Genomic DNA, 21422 nt, shown 5'->3' with positions numbered 1-21422 from the left:
CAGTTAAAGTCATTCTAATAATGTAAAAAAAAAAAAGTAAATGAAACTTCTGATGATCTAATTCATTCACAGAATATAAAATACAAAGTTAGATCTATCGGGTGTAGGATTCATTAGGAATGGTACAAATAATACAATGATCTCAAATCATGGGGCAAAAGAGTAAAAATGAGTCACTTATTAGTGAAGTTTACTTGGAATGAAGCCTTTAAAAATAACCAAAGCTCCCTCGGTAGACAAGATGACCCCTAATTCTTTTGCCAAGAGAACAGTTAAAAATAACCCACTCAATTATAACTTGAAAGAAGGAAAAAGTTCGTTTTATGCACATACATAGTTTCATCTACTGCCTGACTGCATTCCTGGACTGCTGCTTCCACTACAGATCGTTCAATCATGTTGGATGACACTGAAAAGAGAATTTCAAAGTCAAACAGTTTTAAAAGTAGCTTTTTGTAGATGGCTTTGCCCCCAGCCCCTAGAACTATATTTAGTCAGAATAATGAAAGTCCTACTTCAAACACCTTAATTTTTCATGCTCAAATATACTTCTAACACCTTGATATTGAGCCAAAGACCTTAACTTCTCAATACTGTTTAGCAATATAAGGTCAGTTATATAACTACTTCTGAAAGGTCCTAGCTCTAATATCTAGAGATCACATTTCAAGGTTACATATGTATAACTTTATCACAACTGTTCTTTCAACAGGCAGGCAGACAGCAACAATCCCAAGACCCATTGCCATCGAGTTGACCCGGAGCCATCAAAAGGGCAGAGTAGAACTGCTCCGCAGGGTTTCCTAGGTTGTAAATTTTTTAATTTTTAAGTTTTATTAGCATTTTATCCACATGTCATACAATTCAATTCAATCATATCCAGGAAGAGCTGCACAACTAGCATCATATTAAATTCTAGAACATTTTCTTCTTCCTTTTAGTCGTTATTCATACTTTTCCCCCCTAATTGTAGTAAAAACAGAACATTCTAAAATTCAACAACTTCTACTTGTATAATACAGTGTCACTGTTTACACTCTTTGTGCTGTACAGCCACCAGTGATTTCCTTTTCCGAATTTTCTACCACCCTTGACATAAACTCAATGCGTCCTATGCAAAAACTCTTTCCCCTTCACCTATTGTAACCATTGGTCAAATTTGGTCCCTTCACCCCACCCCCTCCCCGCCGTGGTTTTCTTGATATAATATTCACACCTCGTATACTTCCTTGATTAAATCATTTTTAAATGAGTTGCGAAATACAATCAGTTCTTGTGGCCCCTCCCCTGGTTGTAAATCTTCATAGAAGCAGACTGCTGCCTTCTTCTCCCAAGTGGCTGGTGGGTCAGAGCTGCAGGCGTATGCTGACCCGCCAGGGCACCCGGATAGGGCCAGATAGCGATAGCATGCCACCCATTTAGCAAGTGGTTAATAAATAGTAGCCATAATAATAACCAAACAGCTACTATTTATTGATCACTTAATAAACGGGTGGCACTATGTTCAGTACTTCATAAGCATTATCCCATTGGATAAATGCCTGATAAGATTGATGCTAATATCTTTTTGTTGTTGTTGTTGATGCTAATATCTTTTTATAAAAAAACCTTTTTACTGTAAACTGGGTGAAGGTTTACAGAGCAACTCAGTTTTATATTCAACAATTCATACATTTTGTTTTATGTCGCAAAGTGTAATCTCAACAGTGTAACGTCATTTATCCCGCTTCCTCCCTGTGTTTTCCATTTCTATTCCTCTTTCACATTGACTTTGGGCAAATGCTGCTTTTTAGCTCAAATAGTTGATTATTCCATGGAAATATGCTCATATCTTATAAATGGCAAAAGTGCAGCTACAAGAGATTAAATAACTTGCCCAAGAACACAATTAGAGACAGGTAGCAAACAGCAAAATTCAGGCCCGAGTCCAGGGTGGCTGTCCTTAACTTGCCCTGGCTTTGGCCTGTTCTTCGGCAAAATATCCCATGCCAGCTCAATTGATAATAGAAACAAGTATTGTTTTCTAAACTTTTAACTGCAAAGGCATTTTTAAAAGCTAAGGTATATGTATAATTCCAACAGTGAAAATAAGATATAATAAGTTTCTCAAACATTGTGGAACATGTTTCATGACTGTGTTACTCTGGATTGACTAGAGAAACAAATCCATAGACACTCGTGTATAAAAGATAACTTTATATCAAAGAGTAATTGTATATTAAGAAAACATCCCAGCCCAGTCCAGTTCAAGTCCATAAGTCTGATATCAGTTCATATATCCAATACCAGTTCATAAATTGCTCATCAGACTCATGCAACAAATACAATGATGCCAAATGCAAAAAGATCATAGGCCAGTGGGTGGAAAGTCTTATGGATCCAGTGGCAGTAGAAGCATCTCACTGGTATAGCTCTATGTGACCTCTCAGCAGGAAAATGAAGCAGAGTATGGGTCTGGTCTCCAATGAGCTATTTCTCTCCATCATGTCTCCAAATGAGGTCATCAAGTTGTAACCTGATTGACAAGCTAGACTCCATCCCTTCTTCCAGTTGACAGTAGATTATGTAACTGATACAATGAATAAATACAAGGGGTCTTGAAAAAGTTTGTAGAAAAATTGTATAATCTTTTAATTCCACGTTTCCACCATCAGTGGTTCAAGACCACGTATTGTCTCTGGGGGTAAAAGATGTGGCAATCTGCTTCTGTAAAGATTATAGCCTTAGAAACCCGATGGGGCAATTCTACTCAGTCTGATTGCATCAGAATGAGTAAGAATCAATTTCATGTTGTTGTTAGGTGACAACGTGTCGGCTGTGACCCATTGAGACCCAATACACAGTAAAACGAAATACTGCATGGTCCTGTGCCATCCTCACAATTGTTCCTATGCCTGAGGCCGTTGATGCGGCCACTGTGCCAACCCATCTACTCGAGGGCATTCCGCTTTTTCACCATCCCTTCACTTTACCAAACATGAGGTCTTTCTCCAGAGGCTGGTCTCTCCAGACAGTATGTCCAAAGTATGCAAGGCAAAGTCTTGCCTTCCTTGCCTCCAAGGTGCACTCGGGCCTTATTTCCACTGTATTTCCTCCAATACGGATCAGTTTATTGGTTTAGCAGTCCATGGTACTTACAATATTCTTCTCCAGCATGGCAATTCAAATGCATCAATTTTTCTATGGTCTTCCTTATTCAATGCCCAACTTTCACGTGCATGTGACGCAGTGGAGAAGGCCATGGCGTGGGTGAGGCGAGCCTTAGTCCTCAAAGTGCCATCTTTGTTCGATACTCTAAAAAGAGGTCTTGGGAAGCAGATTTCCATAATGCAATATATCTTTTGATATCTTGACTGCTGTTTCCATTAGCATTGATTGTGGATCCAAGGAAGACAAAATCCTTGAAAACTTCAACTTTTTCTGCATTTATCATATTACCTATTGATCCAGTTGTGAGGATTTTGGTCTTCCTCACAATGAGTTATAATCCATATGAAAGGCTACAATCCTGGATCTTCGTCAGCCAGTGCTTCAGTTCCTCCTCACCTTCAGCAAGGAAGGTTGTGCCACCTGCTTATCACAGGTTAATATGCCTTTCTCCAATCCCAGTGCCACACTCTTCTTCAGATGATCCAGCTTCCCTGATAATTTGGTCAACACATAGATTCAACACGTATTGTGAGAGGATACAACCCTGATGGACACCTTTCCTAACTTTAAACCATGCAGCAGCGGACAGTGCCCGGCTATCAAAAGAGATAGCGTCTGGGGTCTTAAAGGCTTGAGGGTAAACAAGCGGCCATCTAGCTCAGAAGCAACAAAGCCCACATGGAAGAAACACACCAACCTGTGTGATCATGAGGTGGTGAAGGGATCAGGTATCAAACTTCATCAGAACAAAAAATTTTACCATATTGAATGATGGGGGAAGTGCAGAGTGGAGACCCAAAGCCCATTTTTAGGGCACTGGATATCCCCTGGGAGAAGAGATGAGCCAGTCAGGGTGCGATGTAGCAACGATGAAACATACAACTTTCCTCTAGCTCCTAAATGCTTCCTCCTCCCCCACTAACATGATCCCAATTGTACCTTACAAATATGGCTAGACCAGAGGATGTACACTGGTACAGATAGGAACTGGAAACGCAGGGAATCCAAGGTGGATGATCCCTTTGGGACCAGTGCTGTGAGTGGTGATACTATGAGGGTAGAGGGAGGGTGGTTTGGAAAGGGGGAACCTATTACAAGGATCTACATATAATCTCCTCCCAGGGGTATGGACAACAGAAAAGTGGGTGAAGGGTAGACATCGGACAGGGAAAGATAGGACAAAATAATAATTTATAAATTATCAAGGTTCATGAGGAAAAGCAGAGCAGGGAAGGAGGGGTAAAAATGAGGAGCTGATGCCAGGGGCTTAGAGAGCAAATGTTTTGAGAATGATGAGGGCAATGAATGTACAAATGTGCTTTACACAAGTGAGGTATGTATGTACTGTAACGAGCTGTATGAGCCCCTAATAAAACGATTAAAAAAACAAACATGCAGTATTCCCTCATTCTAATCACACAACTGCCTCCTGATCTATGTACAGGTTCTGAATGAGCACAATGAAGTGTTCCGGAATTCCCATTCTTCTCAGTGTTATCCAGTTTATTATGGTCCACACAACTGAATGTCTTTGCATAGTCCATGGAACACAGTAAACATCTTTCTGGTCTTCTCTGCTTTGAGCCGAGATCCATCTGACATCGGCTATGGTATCTCTCATTCTACATCTCCTGAATCTGGCCTGAACTTCTGGCAGCCCCCTGTTAACGTGCTGTTGCAACTGTTGTTGGATGACCTTAAGGAAAATTTAACTTGTTTGCGATATCAATGATTTGGTTTTATAGTGTAAGCATTCTGTTGGGTCACCTTTCTTTGTAATGAGTAAAATATGGATCTCTCCCTGACCAGGTAGCTATCCTCCAAATTTCCTGCCACAGATGAGCGAGGGCTCCCAGTGCTGCTTCAGCTTGCTGAAACATTTCAATGTGTACTCCTCCAATTGCGGGAGCCTTGATTTTGGCTAACACATTCAGTATAATTTGCGCCTTTCTTCTTTTTTTTTAATCATTTTATTGGGGGCTCGTACAACTCTTATCACAATCCATCCATCCATCCATTGTGTCAAGCACATTTGTATATTTGTTGCCTTCATCATTCTCAAACCATTTTTTTTCTGCTTGAGCCCTTAGTAACAGCTCATTTTTCCCTCCCTCACTCCCTCCCTCCTTCCTCACAAACCCTTGACAATTTATAGATTATTATGTTTTATCATGTCTTACACTGTGCAATGTCTCCCTCCACCCACCTTTCTGTTGTCTGTTCCCCCAGGGAGGGGGTTATATGTAGGTCCTTGTGATCGGTTCCCCCTTTCTACCCCACCTTCCCTCCACCCTCCTGGTATCGCCATTCTCACCACTGGTCCTGAGGGGTTCATCTGTCCTGGATTCCCTGTGTTTCCAGTGCCTATACATACTCTGGTCTAGTCAGATTTGTATGGTAGAATTGGGATTATAATAGTGGGGGGTAGGAGAAGGAAGCATTAAAGAAGTAGAGGTAAGTTGTATGTTTCATTGTTGCTACACTGCACCCTGACTGGCTCGTCTCCTCTCCACAACCTTTCTGTAAGGGGATGTCCACTTGTCTACAGATGGTGTTGGGTCCCACTCCGTACTCCCCCTCATTCACAATGATATGATTTTTGTTCTTTGATGCCTGATACATGATCCCATCAACACCTCGTGATCACATAGGCTGATGTGCTTCTGAGCTAGATGGCTTTGTTGCTTCTGAGCTAGATGGCTTGCTTGTTTAACTTCAAGCCTTTAAAACCCAAGATGCTATATCTTTTGATAAGCGGGCAACATCAGTTTTCTTTACCACATTTGCTCATTTGCTTATGCACCCGCTTTGACTTCAACGATTGTGTAGGGAAGGTGACCGTGATCATGGAATGCCAGTTTAATAGAACAGTGTTCTTGCACTGAACGAGTACTTGAGTGGAGGCTTAATGTATCTGGTACCTTAATACTAAACCTATAAATATATGCACATAGATCTATTTCCCCATCATATATAAATATATTTACATCTGTACATGCCTATGAGACCTCTGTAAATGCCCTTTGCCTCCTAATTCTTTCCTCTATTTCCTTTTACTTTCCTCTTGTCCCACCATCATGTTCAGCCTTCATTTGGGTTTCAGTAATTCCTCTTGGTTACATTGCCCTTGATCAAACCTCTTATACTCTCCTCACCACCGATTTTGGATCAGTTGTTGTTCCCTCATCCCTGGGTTGGTTAACACCACTTCCTTTCCCTCACCTCCCTGTCTCCCATGTCCCTACAGAACCATTGGTCCCGTTGTTTTCTCCTCCAGATTGTTTATCCTGCCTATCTTATCTAGATAGACATACAGAGATAATACCATGCACAAAAACAGAGCAAAACAAACCAACAAAAGAAAAAAAAATATGACAAAAAGAAAAGCCTATAAATAGTTCAGGGTCTGTTTGTTGACCTTTAGGAGTGTTTTCCAGTCAAGTCTGATGGGGTGTCATGCCCTGGCCCCAAAGTCTATTTTTGGTATTTCCTTGGGACTTCTTTGTTCTGCTCCCCCTTGCTGTTCTGTTGCACACCTTTAGTGTTTTGCCTCGGTGTGGTGGGGTCAGATCGGGTGCAATTCCCACTGTCTCCAGTGTTGTCCCCTATAGGCCTATAGGTCAGTGAGGCATGTCGTGTCTGGTAGTGCGGCCGGCCATGTGGTCCTCTCTGTTTATTGGCTATTCTGAACAGGGATATTGTCTTCAAGGCTTGTTGGGTCAGGATGTGCTCCACTCTCTATTCCTCCCCCTTCATTTGCTCCCATGTGCTCTGATCAGACATGTGCCTGTCCGTGAGCTGTAGCTTCAGGGCTGTCCTCTGGGGGAGGAGCACCTGTTCATGTAGTTGGGATTGGGGCCGGTCCCTCAGACCTCTCTACCGGTTCCCTGCTTGATGGTGAGCTTCTTTCATAAGCACTATTGATTCTTACTCATATGCTATGTCCTGAAATGGGGGGCTCTTGACTAGGTCTTTCTGGTACAGTAACCCCGTATATTCTGTCCAACTTCTTTTGATGCTTCCTTCATCATTCAATATTTTGCCTATAGAATCTTTCAAAATTGTAGCCCTTGCACATTTCATTATAAAACTGCCCTTTGAAATTTTCAGTTCAGCTCCTTGACATACTTTCTTTCACTTGCTGCATCTACTGTACAATGAACAGTAAGTTTCAGAGTCTTCTCCGACATCCACTTTGATCTTTTCTCTCTTGTCTTTTATCAACCTTTTGCTTTCTTCATGAATATTGGTCTTCATGTCCTTCCACCACTCATGAGGTCTGTCATCAAGGTTCAATATGTCAAATCTGTTCTTGAAATTCAGGTGGGAGAGACTCGATAGCAACAGGTTTTCTAATGTAACTTAAGCAAAAGGGCCTTCCCCTTAGAACAGTGTCACACATTCCTGCCTGTCATGATAGGAGACCAGGGTATTAATACCCCAATAGGGTAGCAAGTGCCCCTTAAGGAGCTCTGCTATTACAGTGGGTTACCCCAGGAGATGAGACTTTCTCCTGCCATAAAAATTGTTAGCCTTGGAAACCCACAAGGCAGTGCTATTCTATCCTCTAGGGTCACTATGAGCCAGAATTAACTTAATGGCAGTGAGTTGTTCTTTTTTCCTAAAGTAAACAAGGCAGAATTAGCAGTAGAACTCATATATTCCATGTAAGAAACCTGTTTTCAAACTCAAACACTGCATAAATAGCCACCCCCCATGAGCTGGTGGAGGCCTGCATATTGTTCTGATAGTAAACTGATTTTAGTTAAACTTCTAGACTAAGGCAGACTAGGATGAGAGGTGTGGCAGTGCATTTCCGAAACAAGCCAATAAAACTCTATGTGCCCCAATGTTAAATCCACAGCCAACCAAGGAATGGCACAGGACTGGGCAACATTTCATTAGTAACTCACCATGAGTTTGGAGTTAACGTAATGGAGCTGAGAACTTAATAAGACAAAACAGGCAGTCAGAGGAGATAAAAGTACCCCAAAAGATCCAACCAACATCAGGTACAGGAGGAAGCCACAGAGGACAGTGAAAGAATGCCAGGGGAATATCCTGGGGTTCTAACTCAATAACCGGCGTTACTCCTTAGAAGTAATGCAGCCATTTCTGTCTCATCACACTGAGGCCTTTTAACATGAATCTTCAACTTCTACTTTAGAATGATCTGAACATATTACTTACAAGGTTGCTTTTCAACAGCATCAATGATCTTTTCCAGGGTATCTTCAAGCTCTAATTCACCGACAGATTGAAGAGCATCTGTGAGATATTTAATGGCTTCACTGATAAGGAAATAAAAGATGAGGTTCTTCATTGGTAATGAAGGCAAAGAAATTTATTCAAAAACCAACATTTATTAGTCTGACATTAAAATTAAGATCTTATTACCTTCTGTATAACTTCTTCCGTCTTGTTTCCTGGCAACATAACTGCGTGTAAAACCACCCCAAATCACATCCTTCCTCTAAAGAAGTCTTCCAGTCCATCCCAACCTGCTGCAATGTCCCCTCCCTTTTGAAACTGTTAAAACGGGACATATATATACTTTAGATGTGATACATTGTTATTGTTCGGTGTCATTCAGCTGGTTTCAGTTTACAGCAATTCTACTATTTACAACAGAATCAAACTCTCCCTGGACCTGGCCTACCCTCATAACCATTGCTGTTTTAGCCCATTGTTGCAGCTACTGTCTCTATCCATTTTGTTGAGTGTCTTCCTCTCTTTTATTGACCCTTTACCAAGCATGATGTCCTTCTCCAGGGATTGATCCATCTTGATAACATGGTCAAAGTCCACATCAAAGGGCCTTTTGCTTGGACTTCTTCCAGGACATATGTATTCAAGCTGGCAGTTAAGGTACTTTCAATATTCTTTACTAACACCATAACTCAAATGTATCAGTGTTTCTTCTATCTTCCTTAGTCATTGTTGTTTTTACATGTAAAAGTAACTGAAAATATAATGGCTTTCGTCATGTGCAACTTAATCCTCAAAGTGACATCATGCTTTCTAGTAATGAGTCTTCTGAAAATGATCACAACGAATGTACAAATGAGCTTGACACAATGGGTGGATGTATGGATTGTGATGAGTTGTACACACTCCCAATAAAATGACTAAAAAAGAGAGAAGAGTCTTCTGCCATGGATTTGCTTAATGTCGTATGTTACCTGCTGTTTCCATGGCATTGTCTGGAAGCAAAATTAAATCCTTGAGAAAGTCATTCTTGGTCCCATTTATCATAATGTGCGTGTGTGTCTTACTAATGCAGTTATGAGGATTTGGGGGTTTTTTTATGTTGAGGTGTAATCCATACTGAGTCTATAAGCTCTGATCTTCATCAGTAAATGCTCCAAATCTTCTCACTTTCACCAAACAAGGTTGTGTCACCTGAAGATTGCAGGTTGTTAATGAGCCTTCCTCCAATCTTTTGCTTTTGTTTTAATCATTTTATTAGGGGTTCATACAACCTATCACAATCCATGCATACATCAATTGTGTAAATCACATCTGTACATTCATTACCCTCATCATTCCCAAGACATTTACTCTCCACTTAAGCCCCTGGCATCAGCTCATTTTCCTCCTTCCTCACCGCTCCTCCCTCCTTCATGAACCCTTGATCATTTATAAATTATTATTTTGTCATATCTTACTGTCTGACGTTTCCCTTCACCCACCCACTTTCTGTTGTCCGTGCCCCAGGGAGGAGGTCACATGTAGATCCCTGTAAATGGATCCCCCTTTCCAACCCACCTCCCTCCACTGTCCTAGTATGGCCACTCTCACCACTGGTCCTGAAGGGATCATCTACCCTGGATTTCCTGTTTCCAGTTCATATCTGTACCAGTGTACATCCTCTGGTCTAGCCAGATTTGTAAGGTAGAATTGGGATCATAATAGTGGGAATGGGGTCGGCCGCCATGTGGGCTCGCGGCGGCCTGAGCTCGTCCCGAGCGCTCCTGCTCGGAGCGCCGCCGCCCGGCCGCCCGCGCCCCGCGGCCGCCTGTGCCCGCCCCGCCGCGGCAGCCTATTCAAAGAATCCTCACAGTCGGACCCTACAAATTAAACCATGTGTTCCCAATGAATGTAAATCCAAGGAGTTCACATTATATGGGATGAATTTTGCCTATTTGAATAAAATGGAAAGTTGCAGGTACCCTGGGACAAGACTGTGTAGTACATCGCAAACCACAGTAGACAGCAGTGAAATGAAAACCTTCCGGGCCCTGGCTCACAAGTGGTGGGATGAGCAAGGACCATATGCACCTCTTCATTCCATGAATGACCTAAGAGTGCCATTTATTAGAGACAATCTTTTGAAGACAGTTACTGAGCACCAGCCAGGAAACCCTTTGTGTGGGATGAAGATTCTCGACATTGGCTGTGGTGGTGGATTGTTAACTGAACCTCTAGGACGGCTCGGAGCTTCAGTTACTGGAATCGATCCAGTGGAAGAGAACATTCAAACAGCCCAGCATCATAAATCCTTTGACCCCATCCTGACTAAGAGAATACAGTACAAAGCATGCTCTCTAGAAGAGATCATGGAGGAAAACATAGAAACATTTGATGCCATTGTAGCTTCTGAGGTTGTAGAACATGTGGTTGATCTAGAAACATTTATACAGTGCTGCTGTCGAGTGTTAAAACCTGGTGGCTCGTTATTCATTACTACAATCAACAAAACACAACTGTCCTATGCCTTGGGAATAGTTTTTGCAGAGCAGATTGCAGGCCTTGTACCAAAAGGTACACACACGTGGGAGAAGTTCATTTCACCTGAGAAGCTAGAGAGCATTCTGGAATCGAATGGTCTGTCTGTTCACTCTGTGGCAGGAATGGTCTATAACCCCTTCTCAGGCTACTGGCACTGGAGTCAAATTACCAGCCTTAACTACGCAACTCACGCTGTGAAGTCCACGGCTCAGGAAGCCACAGTGTCTGCAGAGCTTGGTCAGAGGGGGGAGTCAGGCACTCCCAGCTAATGTCCCTACTAGCCCACGTCTATTGGAATAGCTGAAGAGTTGAATCATAGCTGAGGACTGTTGTAATGCGTAGTAATAGGACTTGACATTGATCTTTTGATTGAGAAACATGAAGTTCAGTAACAATGGCTATATCCTTTCAACAGATGTTTTTCTTTATCTCTAATTGCTACTTTCAAGGAAATTTTGAAGACTTAATAAAGAAAGTTTCCCCAAGGAAAAAAAAAATAGTGGGAATGGGAGGAGGAAGTATTTAGGAACTATAGGAAAGTTGTATGTTTCATCATTGCTACACTTTACCCCAACAGGCTCATCTCCTCCCCGTGACCCTTCCGTAAGGGAATGTCCAATTGCCTACAGATAGGCTTTGTGTCTCCACTCCGCACTCCCCCTCATTCACAATGATATGAATTTTTGTTCTGATGATACCTGATCCTCTCAACACTTCATGATCACACAGGCTGATGTGCTTCTTCCATGTGGGCTTTGTTGCTTCTGAGCTAGATGGCCGCTTGTTTACCTTCAAGCCGTTAAGACTCCAGATGCTATATCTTTTGATAGTCGGACACCATCAGCTTTCTTTACCACATTTGCTTATACACCCACTTTGTCTTCAGCGATTGTGTCGGGAAGATGAGCATCATGGAATGCCAGTTTAATAGAACAAAGTATTCTTGCATTGAGGGAGTACTTGAGTGAGCCTTCCTCTAATTTTGACACCATTCTTTTTCATATAATCCAGCTTCTCAGATTATTTGCTCAGCATACAGATCCAATAAATATGCTGAAAGGATATAGCCCTTTTAAAATACAAATAAAATACAACCTGATTTTAAACTTTTATCTGTCTGAAAACTGCTTCTTAGTTTATATACAGATTTCCCATGAGCAGAATGAAGTGTTCCAGAATTCCTAAACCAATTGCCATTGGTTATATTTTTTATAATGTATCCATAGTCTCATTTCTGTTCTGGTTGTTCCTTTTCTATTAATCTAGTTTCCTGACCTCCACCCTCCCCTTTACTTTCTCATCTTTGCTTCAGAGTAACTGTTGACAGCAGTCTCACATAGATTTTTTTTTTTTAAAGGAGAACAGTTATGCTTTTACTTCATGAGCAAAGCTGAAAGATGACCTCTGGGGAATGGTATAAATTCCAAGTTTAGTGGTTACCTTAGTGTGATAGTTCCAGGGATTCCTCAAATCTCAATTGATCTAGTAAATCTGACCAAGACAGTAAGGGAGAGATTGATAGGGCAATGATTCATGACCGTGTGATTTCCATACTGTCCCCTTAGGAAGCTTGGTGGTACAATGGTGAAGGGTTGGGCTGCTCACCACAAGGTGGCAGTCCATCAGCCGCTCTGCAAGAAAAAGATGAGGCTTTCTACTCCAGTAAAGAGTTACAGTTTTGGAAACCCCCAGGATCAGTTTTACCCTGTCTTTCCTCTAACCTATGAATCAGAATCAAATGGAAATCCGTGAGTTTGGTTTTTGGTACTGTCTCCAATAAGGTGATCTCCATCAAGGACATACCCAGGCAAGCCCCTAAGAAAGACTGTTCTTCTCTGGGCTGAGTGCAGACCACTGGGGATAATATACTTTCCAAGGCACTCTGTCTGCTTAATGATCAGCAGCAATTTGGTGGAGGCTGACTCTACATGGGGATGCTGCAAATGGATTCTGGGCCGTCAAGGACATCCGCAGCCTTCTGAAAACCGGGGTGACTCAGAATTTAAGCTCTAACACACAATGAACAATATATACATATAGAAATAGTTCAAAGGTAACCTAAATTGCTATAAAAAACCCTCACCAAAACACAATAAAATACTATAAACAAAACAATAAGTGGTAGAAAATGTCTAGTACAGAAGGGTTTTGATATACACTATATAAAATATTGTATTCTAAAAATCAACAGATATAAATGAGAAAAATCTTGGAAATGCCTGTTTCTATTGCTCCTAAATATTGCTTTTGGAGGAAGACGTCAGACAATGTAAGATATGACAAAATAATAATAATTTAAATGATCAAGGGTTCATGAAGGGGGAAGTGGGATGGGAAGGGGAAAAATGAGGAGCTAATATTAAGGGCTCAAGTAGAAAGCAAATGCTTTGAGAATGATGATGGCAACAAATGTACAAATGTCCTTGACACAATGGATGGATGTATGGATTATGAAAAGAATTGTATGAACCCCCAATAAAATGATTTTTAAAATTACTTTTAAGGCTAAACTGTAAAGAAAAAAATTTAACTAACCAGGTGACAACCTACGAACATGCCTTACTCAAAAACCCAGTGCCATTAAGCCAATTAATTCTGACTCCTGGGGACCCTTCAGGACAGGGTAGAACTGCCCCGCTAAGGGATTCCAAGACTGTCAAGTCTTTCGGGAGTAGACAGCCTCATCTTTCCCCCATAGGCTGGTTGGTGGTTTCTAACTGCTAACCTCTAGATGAGCAACCCAACTCATAACCGCCACACCTTCCTGAACATGTATGTGCCTTAGGCTTAGTTTTTAACTCTCCAGGAAATAGTTGATCCGACATTGTGATGGTTCGGGCACCCATAACTTCTGCAACATTAATTGACATCTACCGCAGTACACTTGGGTCTCACTTGCTGTCACTGTAATTCCGTGGAACAGCGATGACATTCCCATTTTGCAGAGGCTTAGGGAGGCTGGTAGGAGCCTGAGTCACACTAATAAGCTGTTACTTCGAGACAGATCAGTGCTTTTCTGGCTCCATTTGTCAACTGTAGGAGGCGCGTCTGCCCTAAGGAGGTGAAAGGTTAAGATTTTGCTCAAGCGTCAGAGAATCAAGAAAGTATCGAACTAGTCGATCGGCTACAAAAGGCTCTTTTAGGTGTCCTGTCACTTAAGGCCGAGCTCCCCTACGCGGACTGGGAGCCACCGAGACGCGTTTCGCTGCCTCGATCGGTACAGCGGTCTCGGCTCACCTCTCCCGCCCCGCACTTTGCCCGGTGGACTCACCCCCGAAGCATCAAGCCACGAAGCTTAAAGGCTGAGAGCGCCCGGCTCCGCACCCGTTCTGGCGCCATGTTCGCGTTTTGGCGCCACGGCGGTGGCTCCGCCCCTTCCGGACGCGCCTCGCCTGGCCCCGCCCCACTGCGCGTGCGCCGGCGCAGCCTCGGCAGCTCCTCCCCCCGGACCCGCGGGACTGGGAGCCTCCCACCAAGAGGGAAGGTGAGCCTGCGCTCGTCTGTGCTGGGAGGGCATCGCGTGGCAGGTCTTTCCTCGGCGCCTGGGCCTTGCGAGTCCCTCATCCCACGTGCGTCGCTGACCCGCGATCCCGCTCCTTCCGGAGCCGTGGCGGCTGTGGGGCTGAGGCATTGCCACGGATGAGCGAGTCATCTGTTACCTTTGGCCCTACTGGCCATCTTCCCCTCCACTTCCAGACACGCCCGTCTGCGATCTCCCGGATCTGGTAGATGTCGAGAACATCTCATCGTGGCGACGGGTTCCCGGTAGATGATCATGATGGCAACTAGCGGGAGACAGCGGCAGCGCTAGTTTAGCGGGAGCCCGGAGTTTGGAGCGAGCGCGGTGCACCCGGAGCAGCGCTTGTGGGTTATGGGGGCAGCGGGCAGAAAGGGCACACACTGGCCCTTTTAACCCCCTGGAAATACTCTGTGAGCCACTAGGTTTCCCCTGACATTCACTATGCCCCCATACACCTCACTTTCCCCCCTAGTACTGAGTCTTCAAACGCACCCCTGTGTGGTGTCTAATAACTCAGAAGCAACTGTACAACAGTGAATGTGGTTCTTGGTTTCTATGACACACTGGCCCACTGTGATGCCTACTCATGGCGATTCTATAGGACAGCGCAGAACTGTCCCTGTGAGTTTCTGACACTTGTTTGCAGGAGTAAACAGAAAGCCCAGTCTTGGTCCCGTGGATGGTGGTTTGCAGCTATCTATGGTGGGCAGCTCAAGGCATAACCATTATGCCACCAGATTTCCTATCAATAGGTGGAGCACTTTTAATTTAGTGGTTGTTTTTTACATCCTCATTTTACAGATGAGTAACCCAAGGCACAAAGATGGCAAACAGGTTGCTCAAGATGACAAATGCAATAGGTGATGGAGTTAGGATTTGAATTCCATTAGTCTGACTCCAGCAAATGAACTCACTCGTCAAAATTATGTCTAATAAATACTTTGTAGTGTGCTATGCACTGTAACAAAACATGAGGCAGTTCCTATGTACTGACCACCTGGTACAGGCACAAGGAGTAGAACAGAATTGAGAACCTAGATGTAAGCCCTCCACCTACACCCAGCTGAGTTTTCACAAAGGGCTGAAATACATTAAAAGGGCAAGAGGTAGACTCTGACAAATGGTGCTGGCAAAACTGGCTTTCATTTGGCAGAAAAAAGAAATGAACTCAAGCTGGATCAATGACCTAAATGTTAGAACCAAGAACTATAAAGATCATGAAAAAAATATTAACAAACTTAGAGTACTTGATACAAGGCATTAGTACACTATCAAACATAGTGAAAAACACACAAACAGCAAAAGACAATATAGATAACCAGAATCTCCTCAAAATAGGGACACAGGTGCACCCAAAAATTTCACCAAAAGAATAAGAGAACCAACCAACTGAGGAAACCTTTTGGCAATGACATATCAGACAAGGAGTTAATCTTTAAAAAAAAAAAATCTTTATTTAAAACTTCAGTACTACCACAAGACAACCCGATTAAAAAATAGGCAAAGGACATGAACAGACATTTCACCAAAGAAGACATTCATGTAGCAACAAACGTTTGAAGAAATGCTTGAGATCATCAGCCATTTGAGAGATACAAATAAGAATGGGATTATCACTTCGACCCCACAATAAGAACAAACTTTAAAAAAAAAAAAAGACTACTGGCAAAGGTGTGGAAAAACTGGAACCCTCATACACTCTTGGTAGGATTATAAAATGATGCAACCAGTGTGACATATCCTCAGAAAGTTGGGAATCATAATAGCATATTACTCAGCAATCCCTCTTTTTGGTGTATGTCCTAGAGAAATGAGCCACGACTACAATAGATGTATGCAAAGCCCAATAATTGCAACCCTATTACCATTTTAAAACATGGAAACAATCTACATGCCCATCAGAGGAAGAATGGATAAATAAACTTGAGACATTCACAAAATGGAATATTATGCAACATTAAAAAATAATCATAAATCTGTAAAATACCCTACATAATATGAATAAACCTAGAAGACATTGTGCTCGGTGAAATTAGGCAATCATATAAAGGCAAATATTATAGGATATGACAAATTTTTATTTTATCTTTTTAAAGAAAAGGTTTTCACACTAAAAGAAACATTCTTTGATGATTACCAGAGGTGGGAGTGAGAGGAAGTCTTGGGCTAAATGGTAGACAATTGTTAATTTGTGTGAACATGAAGGCAATAAACAATAAGAGAGAAGTTGGGGGGGGGAATGATCAAGGCAGAGAAAGACACTGTGAGGTTTGTAAGAATTAAAGCAACAAAAACAAACAATTCACCATGACGAAGTGGGATTCATACCAGGGATGCAGGGATGGTTCAACATATGAAAGTGTATTGGACAGGGTTCTCTAGAGAGACAAACCAGATTGCTAGTAATTATATATAAATATATTTATAAAGATAGATATATAATTCAAGAAATAAACCGTTAAATAATATACAGATAGATAATACAAGAAATTAACAGTTAAATTATAAAGCAGTGAGACACTAGCAGTCCTTCAAGTTTTGAGAGCTGCCAGATGCCAGTACCCTTCTGTAGAGAGAGCTGGGCTATATATACCCAGGCAGCAAACAGCAAGGCAGGTCCCCAACTGTCATCAACTGTCAGTCCCCAGCTCCAGAGATGAACATTCCAATCGTGTGGGCTTAAAGGGACCTCAACTTACAGCGACACAGTCGACAGGCTAGGCATCCCACAGGTAGTGTACCCCTTTCAACTGAGGCACAGAACAAGCAAGGCGAGGCTCACCGAGCCATTTATCCCTCTGCCCTTCCGTTAATCCTACTTGTGTTTATCGGCCAGGCTGGCACAATAAACTATAGCAGAAAGACCATTAGTATTATTCGTCATATTGACATGAAAAACTATAAGAACCACATGATATCGATAGTTGCAGAAAAAGCATTCGACAACATCCAACACCAATTCCTGTTTAAGACACTTGAGAAGATAGGAATGGAAGGAAAGTTCCTCAAGACAATACAAGCTATATATGAAAAACCAACAGCCAAAGTCATAGTCAATGGAGAAAAGACTAACACAATCCCACTGAAAAAGGGAACCAGACAAGGATGCCCCTTGTCCCGACTCGTATTTAATATTGTGCTGGAGGTTTTAGCTAACAGCATAAGGCAAAGAAGGGACATCAAAGGTATTCGTCTGGGGAAGGAAGGGGTGAAACTATCGTTATTTGCAGATGATATGATTTTATATATGGAAAATCCCAAAAGCTCCACAAGGGGAGTGCTGGAAGCAATAGAGGAGTTTGGCAGAGTGGCAGGATACAAGATCAACAAACAGAAGTCTATCAGACTGTTATACACATCGGATAAGACCACAGAAGAGGAGATCAAAAAGGTGGTACCCTTCACAATAGCCAAATACAAATTGAAATATCTAGGGACTAGGGGAAGGTTATATTTTTCATCTGTGAGTAGCGATACTGGGAGAGTAGAGGGAGAGTAGGTTGGAAAGAGGGAACTGATTACAAGGATCCACATGTGACCTCCTCCCTGGGGGACAGACAACAGAAAAGGGGGTGAAGGTAGATGTCGGACAGGGAAGGATATGACAAAATAGTAATTTATAAATTATCAAGGGCTCATGAGGGAGTAGGGATCAGGGAGGGAGGGGGGAAAAAGAGGACCTGATGCCAAGGGCTTAAGTGGAGAGCAAATGCTTTGAAAATGGTGAGGGCAAAGAATGTACAGATGTGCTTTACACAATCGATATATGTATGGATTGTTATAAGAGTTGTATGAGCCCCTAATAAAACGTTTTTTAAAAAAGAATTAAAGCAACAAAGGCAAATTCTATTGTGTACACAATTCTGTAATAATAGTGATCTACAAGTAGATGCTTGGACAGACATGGAGGCTGGAAAGTGTGGGAGGAAGAGTAGGAGAGTATATTTGTGATTATCTATATTTAAAAGAGGGAATTTATAAAGGTGCTATTATATGCATGAATGTGGTGGACAAAGTTATGAAAAACAGTTTAAGGGAATAAGTTGCTGGACCTGGAGGATCAGGGCCACAGTCTCATGGGACACCAAGGTTCATTGGCATAGCATAGTTCACAAAGACATTCTCCCTTGCTGAATAGTGACTGAGCTCTTAAAAGCTTGTAAACAACCATCTAAGATGCAACTATTGGTCTCTCCCTGCTCAAAGGAAATGAGATTGATGAAAGATCCATGAAAACAATTAGTCCAATGAACTACAAACCAAACAAACATTAGTCTCCAATCCTGAGACCAAAAGATCTAGATTGTACCCAACTAAAACTAACAACTTCTCTGAAAAGAATCACATTAGATGGTGCTAAATAGAGTGAAAGAAAATGTGAAATAAAATTCAAAGTCATGAAATATATCTGTACTATAGGGTCACTGGGAGTCGAAAGAGAGTGTGCGGCAGTGTAGGGTTTTTTTGAGTATTAGTTCGAGACTATGGCTCTGAGTCACCCTTTAGGCCTGGAAGTATGATCATTCCTGTGGTAGAATAACCAACCACTTAAGACCAAGGAGGCAAAATTTACCTAAGGGCAAAGTTCAAAGGATGAAGGAGGTGAAGTGGAACTAGGAAACACAGGGGGGAAGTGGAATAATCAATGGTGCATTTAGAGGATTATAATGGATGAGTTGAAACAAAATTCAGTGAATCATTGAACGTGAACTGATAATTCTCTCTGTAAAACCTTACCTAATTCACAATGAAAAGGGTTTTTGTTTTTGTTAATTCACTTTATTTAGTCATATAATCAACAGACATTTAGTATTTACTACATAGAAAGTCTATATGATTCAAGGAACCGGGCAAAGGTCTTTTGTTGTTTTTCTTTTTAAGCTATTTAGTACTAACCTTAGTATTAACTATATACAGAGAGCAGGTGCTCAATTGATACATACTAAGTAAATGAGTAATTAGCAGCCACAACCTCCAAAAAACGTTATCTTTCCACGTGGGCTGGGTTTTGACTTCAGTAACATTATTTTGGAACAATGGTTGGTAAATGTTTTCAGTCTAGTGACAAATAGTAAATATTTTCTGCAGTGTGAGTTAGATGGTCTCTCAGCTGCTACTAGACCCTTCCTGTTGTAATGTAAAAGTGGCCATTGCCTCTACTCAAACACTCCCTCAATGCATGAATACTTTCTTTTATTAAATTGGAACTCTATGATGCTCGCTCTTCTGACACAACTGCTGAAGCCAAAGTGGGTGAACAAGTAAATGTGGTGAAGAAAGCTGATGGTGCCCGGCTATCAAAAGAGATAGTGACTGGGGTCTTAAAGGCTTGAAGAGAAACAAGCGGCCATCTAGCTCAGAAGCAACAAAGCCCACATGGAAGAACACACCAGCCTGTGTGATCGAGTGGTCCCGAAGGGATCAGTTATCAGGCATCAAAGAACAAAAAACCATATCATTGGCAGCACACCTCCATGATATGATCGCTGAAGACAAATGGGTGCATAAGCAAATGTGGCGAAGAAAGCTGATGGTGCCCAGCTATCAAAAGAGATAGTGTCTGGGGTCTTAAAGGCTTGAAGGTGAACAAGGGGCCATCTAGCTCAGAAGCAAAAAAGCCCACATGGAAGAAGCACACCAGCCAGTGCGATCACAAGGTGCCAAAGGGACCAGGTATAAGGCATCATGCAAAAAATATATATGTATATATATGTGTGTGTGTATGTATATATACCATATTGAAGGAAGGGGAAAGTGCAGAGTGGAGACCCAAGGCTCAAGTGTCGGCCACTGGAGATCCCCTCATAGAGGGGTTTAGGAGAGGAGATGGGTCAGTCAGGGTGCGAGGTAGTACCGATGAAGAGCACAGCTTTCCCCCAGATCCTGGATGCTTCCTCCCCCCAACTACCATGATCTGAATTCTACCTTGCAGGACTGGATAGGGCAGAGGGCAGAGGTTGTACACTGGTGCATATGGGAGCTGGAGGCACAGGGAATCCAGGGTGGATGATACCTTCAGGACCAAGGGTGTGAGGGGCGATGCTGGGAGAGTGGAGGGTGAGTGGGTTGGAAAGGGGGGAACTGATTACAAGGATCTACATGTGACCTCCTCCCTGGGAGATGGATGGCAGAGAAGGGGAGAAGGGAGACTCCGGGTAGGGCAAGATATGACAAAATAACTATGTATAAATTACCAAGGGCACATGAGGGAGGGGGGAGCAGGAAGGGAGGGGAAAATAAAAAAGAGGACCTGATGCAAAGGGCTTAAGTGGAGAGCAAATGCTTTGAAAATGATTGGGGCAGGGAATGTATGGATGTGCTTTATACAATTGATGTATGTATATGTATGGATTGTGATAAGAGTTGTATGAGCCCCTAATAAAATGTTTAAAAACAAACAAACAAAAAAAGTGGCCACTGACAACATTCTTACTTAATAAATTACACTGGCTGGTTATCGATATGAATTTTGAATTCCTATAATTATCATGTTGCAAAAATATCATTCCTATTTTGCTTTAAGAATTTAAAATGAAAAAAAATTTTTTAAATGAAAAAAAAAGAATTTAAAAATGTGAATATTGTACTTTTTAAAAACATTTTATTAGGGACTCATACAACTCTTTTTTTTAAAACAATTTATTAGGGGCTCATACAACTCTTATCACAGTCCATACATATACATACATCAATTGTATAAAACACATCTCTACGTTCTTTGCCCTAATCATTTTCTTTTTTTTCTCCTCTTTTCTTTTTTTTACATTTTATTAGGGACTCATACAACTCTTATCACAATCCATACATATACATACATCAATTGTATAAAGCACATCCATACATTCCCTGCCCCAATCATTCTCAAAGCATTTGCTCTCCACTTAAGCCCTTTGCATCAGATCCTCTTTTTCCCCCTCCCTCCCCGCTCCCCCCTCCCTCATGAGCCCTTGATAAGTTATAAATTATTATTTTGTCATATCTTGCCCTGTCCCACGTCTCCCTTCACCCACTTTTCTGTTGC

The 21422-nt window shown here is 42.0% G+C and overlaps 1 protein-coding gene and 1 pseudogene across 3 annotated transcripts in view; one reads left to right on the top strand and one right to left on the bottom strand.

Annotated features, from left to right (window-relative positions):
- Positions 1 to 14249, bottom strand: part of POLE2 (DNA polymerase epsilon 2, accessory subunit) — a 43960-nt gene extending 29711 nt beyond the window's left edge. For 2 of the 3 annotated variants that reach the window (XM_075531088.1, XM_075531087.1), the window contains exons 1-3: positions 14153 to 14240; positions 8341 to 8441; positions 334 to 409 (exon numbers count right to left, since the gene is read on the bottom strand). In XM_075531088.1, the coding sequence (XP_075387203.1) occupies positions 334 to 409; positions 8341 to 8441; positions 14153 to 14220 (245 nt within the window). In that variant the 5' untranslated portion in view covers positions 14221 to 14240. Of the gene's footprint in view, positions 1 to 333; positions 410 to 8340; positions 8442 to 14152 lie in introns of all 3 variants that reach the window. The other variant, XM_075531089.1, reaches the window with a different exon arrangement.
- On the top strand, positions 10086 to 11245 carry LOC142425749 (ubiquinone biosynthesis O-methyltransferase, mitochondrial pseudogene; annotated as a pseudogene).
- Positions 14250 to 21422: the final 7173 nt, after the last annotated feature.

Source organism: Tenrec ecaudatus, chromosome 14 (assembly GCF_050624435.1).
Source record: "Tenrec ecaudatus isolate mTenEca1 chromosome 14, mTenEca1.hap1, whole genome shotgun sequence".
Lineage (NCBI taxonomy): Eukaryota > Metazoa > Chordata > Mammalia > Afrosoricida > Tenrecidae > Tenrec > Tenrec ecaudatus.
Note: the sequence above shows the minus strand (reverse complement) of the source record. Positions and strands in the feature narration are given on the sequence as shown.